The sequence below is a fragment of the Corapipo altera genome, unplaced genomic scaffold (assembly GCF_003945725.1).
Source record: "Corapipo altera isolate COAL_440 unplaced genomic scaffold, ASM394572v1 62, whole genome shotgun sequence".
Taxonomy (NCBI): domain Eukaryota; kingdom Metazoa; phylum Chordata; class Aves; order Passeriformes; family Pipridae; genus Corapipo; species Corapipo altera.
Genome location: NW_020884894.1, coordinates 2,294,642 through 2,306,688, shown reverse-complemented (window position 1 = coordinate 2,306,688; position 12,047 = coordinate 2,294,642). Strand labels below are relative to the sequence as shown.

Sequence of the window (12,047 nt, the reverse complement as noted above, 5' to 3'; positions counted from 1 at the left end):
TTAGTAGGGTGGCCTTCCCCAGTCCACTCAAAGATGCTACAGCAAAAAGTAATTGGTTGCTCACTCCCTCAAATGGTCCCCAAACTTCTTTTCTGTGCCTTTCTTTGGGAAGCAATTGCTTAAGCACTTGCTTTTTCCAAAACTCCAAGGCACCTGACCAAAAGCAGTGATCCCTTGCTGAAGATGATAGATCAGACAAGTATCTACAGAAGCACGGAATAGAACACAAATGTGTAAAGCTGCCTACACAAACAATACTTGACCTCTGGGTACTGGTTGCTACTTCTTGACTAAGTATTTCAATGCTTTTTGGATGTGTGGGTATGTAGCAAAGCTAAATGCAAAGATCATTCAGTGCATAAGAGCCAATAGACTACAGAGTGCTACAAATACAAGTCCTTTGTTAATCCATTGTTAATATGAACTCATATTTCAATATTTGTCTAAACCTGAAGATATTAAACTGCCTGTACCACATTTCATTACACATTTAAGATTTTTCATGGTTTCCAACATCGTACTGGCCCTAGTGCCACTCAGATCATTAAGTGACATTGTGCCTAAAGCCCATCCTCAGCCAGAACTTCAGCAATTCTGGTTTGCACTTAACTGTGAGTGACACATGTCACCCACATCTGGAACAGCCTGTGCCAGTCCATTTTTACACCACCACCACACAGAAGCTGTGAGTTACAGAGAAAGGCAGGGAAACATCAAGGGGATTATGGAAAGCCTCTCCAGCCCATTTTCAATGTTTTGTAGCTGTTGAAATATAGCTGCCTTTGGAACCAGTGTTTCTGACTGTTTTCCAAATGCCTTCAGCAGCACTTCTTGGCCACAAAGAAAAAGGGGGTGAAACCTCAGACGTGTACCAGAAGCTGTGATATTATCTTTTCTCCACCTGCAGTTAGGCTCTCTTTTCCCTAGGAGCTTTTAACGGATACAGGAACTATATACTACCCTGGCAAAGCACTCCCTGGTGTGATTGCAGCTATACCAGCAAAGCTGTGTTTTGTACCAGTGCAGGGCTGCTCTGCTCCTGCTCCCCAGTGGGATCAGCGGCACAGGAAACTGTCGCCTGGGAAGCACCAGACAAAAGCTCCACGTTGTGCTGCAGAGCTCTGCCCCCGGCACCCTGCCTGCCACAGCCCTGCATGGGGAGGCTCAGGCCTTGGAAAACAGGGTCAGACACCAGTGCTGCACCCTGACACAGGCCAAGGACCACCTCTGGGAGTGGCAGGTGTCCAGTATGTTGCACATGTAGCTCCATGGTAGGAACAGAATAGTGGGTGGCTTTCCCTCTGCTTCCTTGCAGTGGCTTACACCCCCACACCCAAACTGGATTTCTTTGGCCCCTAAGAAAGCAGATATCAAGACAGCACCATCCCTTGCCATCACATGTGCTGTGATGTAATGATGATTGTTCATATGGGCCCAGTTATCCAAAAAATACCACAAAACAACTGAGCAGATTCACAGCAAGCATCCCTGCACATTTGTATGTATTGTCTTAGGAAAGAAAATTTTTCAAGAAGCAGCATTTGTCCATTACTGTTCAAATATTACTGTAAAATGCTGAAGCAAAGGAGGACTACAGATCAAGTTTTTTCCAGCCCCAGGGGCATAGTCCAGTCCCATTCTCCAGCCTGACTTGGGCTGATCATAAGTGAAGTTCATATGCCAGAAAGAACGAAGAAGATGGAGCAGAACCACAGCCATCACTCTCGTGCTTTGCGGTCCCTTACCTTTTAAAGGCTGGGTGGAAAACCAAACTATTCCTTTCCTCCCTCCTTGCCCATGGTCTGGTCAGGGTTCAGGACAGACGAAAGATGCAGCTCAGACAGCAGCCTGCTTGGCACTGCCAGGCTGAGCGTCAGCCTCAGCACCCTGGCCCCATGTTCATGTTTTCAGGACGAGGGGGGGGAAATTATGCAGCTCAGAACAGGATCCCTGTGTGGGGAGTTCCCCGTCTCAGCACAGTGACTATGCACCTAGTTTTAACTAGTCAGCAGGGAGATGATGAGACAAAGGCATGTGCTTCAGTACAGCACTAAGGCAGCTCTCAAGAGTTGTGTGGAAACGTCAGTTCAACTCTTGGGATTCCCAACACAGAACCTTTTCCTGAAGACAGAAACCTACATCTTTTTCATTTCTGAAGGCTTGCCCAGAAGTGATCAAGCATCATTCCAAACCCAGTGTCAGGCAAAGAGCCTCCCTTTTCAGTATCTCCATTGCAGGAACCTGCTACCTTTCTTTTAGCATGGAGAAGATGGAACTGTTGTCACAGCAGCTGATGTACATTCCCAGCAAAACTTGCAAGGGAATGCCTATGAGCTTGTACTACAAGACACTTTTACATTTTCCATCTAAAATCTTGCAATTGAGTTAGGAGCATGCATACATTATGAATGGGAATAATGAATTGGTGATTTCATTAACTGATTTTTCAGCCTGTAAACATGTCTCATGGAGAAATAATCAAGTACAAAGTTAACTCTTTTTTTCCTAGAAATGGATCATTTTAGTATAATGGTTTTGTTGCAGAGACAGTGAGCTAAGAATTATCTGGATGCAAACACAACTGCCCTCCTTGGAATTAAGAAAAGTAATTCCTAGTTTTGTTATATTAGGGTTCACAAATTGATCACAAGCCAAAATTTTGAGCCTAAACTCTTTCTGACTGTTCATGCAATGCTATTTCAGCAGAATAAAAAACATCTATCATTTGTCCCAAATGGGATATTACTTAATTTTTTTTAAGAAAGTTGTAACTTTTCTTAAGCTAGGACAGCTCTGGTGCTTCCTGCTGTAGGGGTGACCCTACTCCGATTATGCCCGGCAGCATTCCCTCACATGTGGGATGTCCCAGTGTCCTGAAGGAGCCATGTGTGTACAACATGACTATCAGCACCACCAGTGATCTAAATGTTGAACACATCATCTGCAGCGTCAACAAACTGTGCCCTTGCATTCGTTACTAAGCTTAATATATGAACTAATTTGGGCATTGACTACACATCCTTGAAAACATTTTTCCTACAAAATACCACTTACATGCTCCAAGCCCCGACATGGCACAATGACAACCAGTTGTGCTCTAGTTCAGCGCAGCGATTTCGAAAGGCTCTGACTGTGCATGTTCCTCTGCCACAGTCTTGCGAAGCCTTGTACATCGTGGGAATGGGTAACCACATCATTTCAGCTGTCACAACTGCTGAACATCTTTCATGATGATTATGATTCATTGAAGCTGGAGACACCACAAGAACTGCATCTTTCTAACTTACCAGAGGTGTCCATGGTCCTTAAAATGACAAGTTTCTCCAGCTGGAGATATAAATTACCTCACAAGCATACGATAAGTTTAAAAACAGTAAAAGAGAGCCTGGTAATTGGCTCTGTCAGGCTGCCTGATGGCAGTTTCTGGTGTCAGACGTATGGCAGCTACGCAGAGCTACAATACTTGGGGGCCTAGAAGTCCATACGGTGGAAATACACAGTCTCCCACCACAGTCTGCAGGGCCTGATCCAATATCTGTGCATTTGTGTACCATCCAGAAAGCTTTTTTCAATTTTTTTAATATATTGGAACAAAGAAGCACAGAGAGAGGGTAAAGGCAGCTATAGGTCAGGTCCCTGCTTTCTTGTTGATTTGAGTAAAAATTAAGAATATCATAAGGTAGAGGAACCTTTTCATAGTAGATGTTCTTACCTCACCTCAACCTACCGTGGAGCCTGGGAGGTGCATCCAGAAGCGAACACAATGCCAGACACAGGAACATGGCTTTTGGGTTCTCCCAGCCTTCCTTCCTCCTGGGCTGCAGAACGCTCTCCACCGTCGGGTGAGCGATCCCTGTGACTCAGACACCCCAGCCAGCGGCGGCGATGCAGCGGGCACTGACAGACAGACAACCTCTGACGCTAAGCTCATGTATTCCCTTTATTGAACTGTACTAGTTATTGCAATCAGATTAAGTCACATTTATAAAGCAGACCATCCAGTTGCACTGAAACCGATTATATTCATTACATAGTTTTAATCACTGTCCGGTGAACTGGCAAATCCAATCAAAGCATTAGTCTTTAATCAAAAAATTAAAAAGAAATATTTAGACAATAGCCAAGCAATCACATCACAATGCACAGTTACCTAAAATTGCAATTAAAAAGCAGTTAACGAAAAAGAAAAAAATCACACCTAATCTTTAACTATCAATATAATACAAGAAGCAACAAAGGGCAACAGCATCAAAGCAGATTTATCTAACACTATAAATTCAGTCAGAAGCAGAAGCTCTAAAGTACACTAGCTGAAGCAGGACAATAAAAAATACTGAGCATGGAATACTTTTAATCTCTTCCATTAATATTCATTTCCAGCTGCTTATAATAGCAGCGCCTCATGGCCAAATCATTAGAGTTTTACATCTGGGTTGCAAATGACACTTTGATTGGATGTAATGTTCAAATGGTCCTCCCCACTGTGCCACCGTCAAGTCTTCTGCAGAGAGGTGTCCTGTAGTGCCAGTGGCTCACTGTGCGTGCTGGCTCAATGTGTGGTTCTGGAAAGACGAAAAAAGGAGACATGCATGAGGGGCAGAATAATAGAAAGCATGCCCATACCCTCCCACTCAGTACCATTTATGCAGAGCTCAACATAAAAGCTTCTCAATTATTACAAAACAAAATGCAATAAAGAAAAAGTACTCATAAGTAACAGCTGCCAATATGACACATTTGCTTTGTTCTGACAGATCTGTTAATGTTGGCATGAACTTAGAAAAAAATGCTACAAGCCAAATACGGCCATGAAGGCTTCTTCCCTGCCCCCCCTCCCAGTACATATAAAGAAAGTGGTAGCACTTAATGGGCAAAAAACCTGCCTTTAGGGATTCCCTTAACTGTAACAATTAAAAAAAATAAAAACCTGAATCACAGGGGGAACCCTTGCCATATTTTACTCTTTTATTCTCATTAGTATCGGGTGCAAGTACTGGCAGCAAGAGACACCAGATTGTGACACACACTTCTCAGTCCAAGAAATACTTCGGCAATAACAGCTGAACCGCCCGCTCAGGCATCAGGGTAATATTCCCAGCAGAAAAAAGGCTGGACATGTAACCCAGAAGTTAAATCTCTTTAAAGAATTGACTTTGCTCTACACATTTCTTTCAGCAGTTTAGAGTCTCTTTTGTTCCCTTTTTTACTTCTGGTAGATTTGTAATAGCCTCATGTCATCACAGTACCTCACCTCAGAGGATGCTGACCTGTCTTGCCATTTTGTGTAGGAGCCAATAAATCATGGAGCCAACCTTGGAAGCGTATTTTTAGAGCAGTTCCAATTCACCTACATTTTGTGTTCTGACTAAAACCCCAGTCCTACATGTAAGCTCAGCTTTATTTGTATGATTATCCAATTATTTGAGCAACTAGAGAAGTGCTCATGGTAAGGTTTTCTTGAGCTAGGTCCCCACATCCTGAAATACAAAAATTCATTTGCATTATTTTAAGCCCAGGAAATTTCCTAGTCTCCATCTGCCTAATAACAGAGCTGGGCAAGACTGCCAGCTTGAAGAATAAGTTTTTAAAGACAAGATGAATTTTGAATCTAATTATTTATTTACAATGATGAAGCTTTAAAATAAAGTAAGATATTTTAACTTTTCATAAATCATCTGGTCCTTCTACACTATCCATAGCTACACCCTGAGCAGGACAAAAAGAGCAATCCTTTGCTTTTTCCAGAGATGACATCTTCCTGATGGAAATCGCCTGTGCAAAGAGCTAATGGGTGGCTGGCGATGTGGGGCCGGTGGCCGTGACCCTGTATGCCGGCAGGAGCATTTCTGGACTGTGCACTCCCAAAAAGTGACCACCAGGTGTCAGAAGCGCTGCTGAGTTCCTAAATCATGGCCAAAGTTCTCTGCGGTGCTGGGGTGGGAATTGGGCTGCGGAAAGTCTGTGCAGTCCGGGCAGGCGATACCGGCTGGGGTCTGGGCAGGTCACTGGAGCGGCAGAGGAGCCACAGCCACCACATACACGGATGGAGCCCTCGAGAAGTGAAATACCAACAGCCGGTGACATCTGAAAGTAACTACTTGTTTAGCACAACACCGGCCCTCTGGGCACACCCCAGTCTGTGTCGGTAAATATTTCAGAACCACAAATCAGAAATCGAGTTACGGCATGTGAATGGACAGCTAAAAGTCCCTTGCTTTTAGACAATTTAACATCACCAAACATAAAATCCAGTGGCTTTTTATACATGGAAATTGTCCTGGCCTCAAGAAGGGATGACCTTTGCAGTGCTGGATGTTATTTTCAAGTCTAACAATGACTTCATGGAAGAGGATGCATGGAGCCCTGCACACACAGTGGCAGCACTGACAAGAAGCTTGCCCACTAAACCTAACCGGGGAAGTATGAAAATGTGAAAGAATACACAGGCCACTCTGTGCTCAGACACACTCCTTGGCATTTTAACAATGGTCAGTCCTCGTGCGCTTCACTACAATTCTATTTTTAGGTCATCCTGAATATCAATAAAAAAACCAAAAGGTTTACCATCTTCAAACTGAAAGAAGGGCTATTCGTGGTAGACAAATCCATACTTAGTTAGGCCATGTCATTTAAAAGATAATGCACAATCAGCACTGGATGCATGACACACGGTCTACAGTCAGGGAACATGATTTCAAACTTGTGTGGCTGCTGCATTGATTACAACAGGCAGGTCAATAAAGGAATGGTATATGGCTCTAAATCTGATAATTAAGCTTTCATGGTGAGCCCTCCCACCTCAAACATCAGCTAGAAAATGTTCTGAGCACTCTTGATACAAGGCATATACTGGGTTTGTGAACAGAGCTTGTGAAAGAAACAAACAAATTATACTCAAATGCTGCAACCATTCAGAGCTGGGTCTGGTCCCTGTGCCATAGTGCTACGAGTTAAAAAAAAAGTACATTTTTCATAAGCAAATCTTGATTTTGTCTTAGTATCTTGGGAACGCACCATTTATTCCCCATGCATGCAATACTGACAATCAATATGCCATTAATAGGTAGAGCCACATTTTACGCAGGACCCCACAAGCAAGTCTGTAATGCCTACAGACATGAGAGTCTGTGTGCACCACGTCCTTCCCCTGCCTTTCTGAGCAGATCCTGCACAAGCCATGTGCACAAACACTAAGTCCTGCACGCTTGGGTGCTGGTGAACACGAGGTGAAGGCTGCCTAATCACCACTGTGTGTGTTCACAACTCCCATGAAAGCCCGTCCATATCCTCTGCAATCAGTATAGGTTTCTCACCTGTTAAAAATGTATTTGAAACCATACAAACATGCTTTCCAAAAAAAGTCTGGCAACCTGTGCCCCGTGCATCTGCAGCTTATTGGAATTGTGCTTTGCAGATGTCAGAAAGCATCTAAGGTGTTCAGGGCTTTTGTATCTCCTCTCACACGTGTTTTGCATATTTGATCTGTGCTTTTCCAAATACCTTTATTAGGCACTTCTATGTGTGCCCATGGACACAAAAAATTTCCCCAGCTGACCAGACTTTTGGAGCAACTGAAAAACATGCAAATCCTGGCATTGAGAATGCCCTGTGCCTTAGCAGAAACAGCTTTGACCCCGATGCTACACTGGGCTGTTCCAAGCAGCAAAAAGAAAATTTAAAGGTCAGAAGGGAATGAGCATTTTGAAACGTGATACCACAGGAATGCTTCTACCCAAGTAGCCTAAGGAAACTTCACCCACCTTTCCAGCAGCAGGATGGGCTAGCAGGAAAAACCTCAGGCATGATTTTTCAACTCCAGAAGTTATTGTTTTTAAACAAGAAAGCTTAAATGGTGATTTCCAGAGGAAAATAGAGCAGCCACAAAAAGGAAGGCTCTCCAGGCACACTCGTGTGTGTGTTTGCACACGCCCACCACCTCACAAGGCCATCCATACACGGAGGCGTCTGGGGGCCAGCAGGAGGCAGGACATCATTTGGAAGCTGAACAGAAAAAATGGTTCTTCCCAGCTCCTGTTAGACCCCCTGGTTTACACACAGCTCACAGCTGATACCCCACTGAATACATCATTCTGAGACATTATTGCAGCTGGAAAACTCTACAGCAGCACTAAGTCACCTGTCAAGATCAAGTAAGTCACTGCTTATTTATAGGACAAGGTTGGAAAATCTCTTCTTTTCTTCTCTTAATAATGATGCAAAATGGATAGCAATTCCAGTAGCTACATCAGTGGGAAAAATGCAACTAGCCCAAGCCTTGGGGCTGTCGCAGTATTTAAGTGGAATTTTCTACTGGCTGCACAATCCCCAAATGAACCATTTATGGGAGAGTCTGTGACCAAGGAACTGGGCAACAGACATTGCAGGAAATAAAAAGATTTCAAAGAATGGTTGATTATTGTCCGTGTAGATACTGATTGCTCTCCAGATCTTCCCTGGGGACACCCCCTGCCTGCCCTCTGGATGCAGATCAAGCCATTCGTGCAGGACATCCACAATGAATATTTCTCTGTTTTTCTACATGCACGATTATGAAAACACTGGCATGACAATCTCCATTTTCAGAGCACTGTGTCAAGAAGGAAAGCATCAGGCTTGAAAGATGATCACTTACAGCAGTTCAAAGAACTCTTACAAGCTATATAAAGATCGAGAGAAAAAACACACACAAAAAAGCAGCACATGATGGAGCGAAGCTCCAAGCCAGGCAGTCAAGCTGGGAGTCTCCCACACTGCAACGATGCTCACTGCCAACAAGTCACAGGTGTACTACACAGGAGCAGGTGAAAAAAATAAAATGCAACTGTGAGGGGTGTGATAATGGTTTGGGGCTATAACACATTCAGTCTATAGTGCCATTATGCATCTGTTACGGATTTAGGTATTTTGTACCAGCCATTTACAAGTATATTGTCTATGTGCAAGAGCATATACACCTAAAAGACCATATGTTATGCAGAGGTTAAGAAATGGCCCAACAAGGCTGCTGATGCCCACCACCCTCAGGTGAAATTCATAAGCCTTCTACAGTGTTACACAGAGACTGGGACTGATGAAAGGCCATAAAGCCTCTCTCTCCCCTTCCAAATCCCATTAAAATGAACAGAAACCATTCCTTAAATCATTTCAACAAGAATTTTGGAGATAATAGATTCATGAGACAAACAGCAAACATGAAAACCAACTGGCCATTAGCCATTGGGTGACCTATTAATCCCAATATTTTTTCCTGAAGTGTGGGGAGTCCTCCAAACCCAGGTGAGAGCCCAAGCAGTAGCTCCCTGCCTCTCCCCACCTCCGTGCCTAGGTTTCTACCCCTGCTTCAGGCACTGTCTGACTCCAAGCCCAGAGATCAGGGTCTTGGCTGAGGACCCCTTGGGGCTGTACCCCCTCTTCCCCATTCTCTCTCCTTTGCCCCTTACAGAGCAGGGCAGGAAGGAGATCAATCTCTCCACTGACTACCAACATGCACAGCTTGCCAGACAAAAGCTAAACCTCTGAGTCAGGCGCCGACTTGAAGCAAAGGCTGAAGTCTCACAGTTGAACATATATATATAAAAAAAGACAAAACAAAACGTCCAAATTGCTACAAACAGAAGTTGGAGTGTCTAAATATTTACGAAATACCATCTGCAGCTTTCTTTTTTCAATGTTTTGCATCTTTTGAATTCAAACTGGTCCAAAAATCTCTCAGCTGTTATTCCTCATTATATATCCATAAGCACACACGCGTATGGGCATAGGTACTATTTCCCTCTAACAGCAATCCATAAAGATGAAAATCTTTATGCCTTGACTTTATAAAGGGATTACTCTAGGCAGAGGACACAAGGCGACCCTTGCTTTAGCCACTGGAGATTATGCTCTCTACAGAAAGCTGTGAGCCTTAAATTGGTGGTGCTCTAATCCTAAACTGGAGAGGCATTCAAGGGATGCCATGACCCAGAAGAGCAAGTGGAAAAAAACTAAATTAAAAAAAAAAAAAAAGGCACACTGAAGAGGGAGCAGTGTGAGAAGAGAAAAAGAGAGAAAGGGACAGAAAGGAGAGCAAGTTTGCTTTACAGGATCAAACTATTTATTTTTATTTTTAATTTCTTTGCTACTTTCCCTTTGCTATCAGACTCTAAAGAAAAATCACCTTTGCACCCCCTTGCAGTTTGTATGTGCTTATTTTTAGAACTGTTTGACAATTATCCAAGGGTCTAAGACTAACAGATGGCCTGTCTTAAAGCCTCATATGTTCACTAGTTTGCACTTCTGACAAACAGTAAATGTACTCAAGAGTGTGCCATAAACAGGGCTGAATGAATACTCAGAACACAATTTAGTTAATACACTTCATTAAAACTGATAGTGGTAACCAATGTTTCCCATAAAACCAGGTGTTAATTGCCCTTCCAGTTGTTTCAGGTAACTCTTACCCAGTGACATTTATATGTTTAGATCGTAGTTTTTCAGGCAGCACAGTATTACTTCTTTCCTTTCCCTTGGTATTTTACCCACTACATAAAATGCTTGTAACAAGTGAACTCCAAGTTATCATGGTATGCAATAAAAAAAAAAAACTGTCAGGTAAGACAGGTTCACATGTCCCTTCTTTATTTGAAGAATCGCTTGAAATGGAGGTAGAGGCAAACGAAAGGTGGCACATCCTTTGTGAAAGGCAACAGCTGCCTGTGTTACTGCTTCCTTCATCTCTGAGCATCTGATAACTTGCCATGTGTCAGTCAGTCCCTGTGTCAGCACACTTTGAGATGGCACTTCAACAAATGCAGGTAGAAGGCTGTCCTTTACAAGTTATTGAACCAGGAAAAAAAAAATAGAAAATCATTTTGAGTGTCTAAGAAAATATGCCTGGAGGTTTGGTGTCACCTGAAAAGCAAAGCTGCCTGTTTCCAATGGAAATAGCTGCACCTGAGTCACTCTGATTCTTGCACATGATTACTCTGGAGCCAAATGCACCTGTCACTGGTACCACGACACAGAAATACTCTTCTGTGCCACGACAGAGATGCCCCCAGCACCCCTGGAGTTTCTGTACTCACTGGGAAGGGTGAGCAGACTCCCTTAGTGCCTTCTCAGCTGGGGGATGCCCCAGCCACCCCCAAAAACCTGCCTGGCTCCTCCGGAGACCAGGACCTGGCACTTCACCTGGAGTCAATGGGAAGGTTCAGAACTCGTAAAATATTTACAGGGCAAAAAAGCCGTTCAACACGTGACTGACTAAATGCTGACTGGGTTTTATTAATAAATCTCTTTCTGTGGCTGGAATGTTCCTACACTGAAATGCAGCTGCCCGGGTGTGGGTCTGCAGAGCCCCAGCAGAGCCAGAGGCATCCCCGCCCGCTGCCGGCCTTTGTTCTGCACCAGGGCTGTGCTGCCGGGCTACAGCGCCCCAGCAACATCCTCCCTCTGTTTTATCTCTATGTTACACTGTTTCTCTTCATTTTAATGTATTCCTGAATATTGATTGGCATTTCTGTGTTACTCTGGTTTGAAAAATTACCCTTTTATACAAATACCTTTCTTATTTTTTTTTCCCAGCCCCAGCCTTTTCTCACACCAGCTAAGGGTTATTAGATGATTTATGAATTTAATTTCTCTTCTAATTCGGGTTGTTTAGTCCTAATCAGACTTTGACAACTTACCTAACATGCTTTCCCCTTTGCACTTGAGACTAATAATTCTGTATCATCAGTCTTCTAGACCTGCCATCTCCTTCTATTCTTCTCTAAAACCCCAGAATAAACCAAGGCAAGCCTATTATAAGTGAACTCCAAGTGCAAACTAAGCCTGGCATAGCCTCTCATATTCAATTAAGTGCCTCACCAAAAAGTCTATATGCTTCTTTCCAAAAACACTGGATAAAATGCTGAAGCACAAAAGCAAAGTGAAGCCTTTGGGAAAATCTCCTTACCACAGGACTTTGGAAATAAAAACCACAGAGGAATACATTATTAAGAGATAACCAGAGTCTTCTGTTAGAGAAACTAGCTGTAAACACACCGTGATTCACTGAGGCACCCAAT

At 43.4% G+C, this 12,047-nt stretch overlaps 1 protein-coding gene across 5 annotated transcripts in view; it reads right to left on the bottom strand.

Moving 5' to 3' along the window:
- Positions 1-3,916: 3,916 nt before the first annotated feature.
- Positions 3,917-12,047, bottom strand: part of ZNF423 (zinc finger protein 423) — a 228,120-nt gene continuing 219,989 nt past the window's right edge. For all 5 annotated transcript variants that reach the window (XM_027646764.1, XM_027646765.1, XM_027646767.1 and 2 more), the window contains one exon: positions 3,917-4,562. In XM_027646764.1, the coding sequence (XP_027502565.1) occupies positions 4,533-4,562 (30 nt within the window). In that variant the 3' untranslated portion in view covers positions 3,917-4,532. The remainder of the gene's footprint in view (positions 4,563-12,047) is intronic.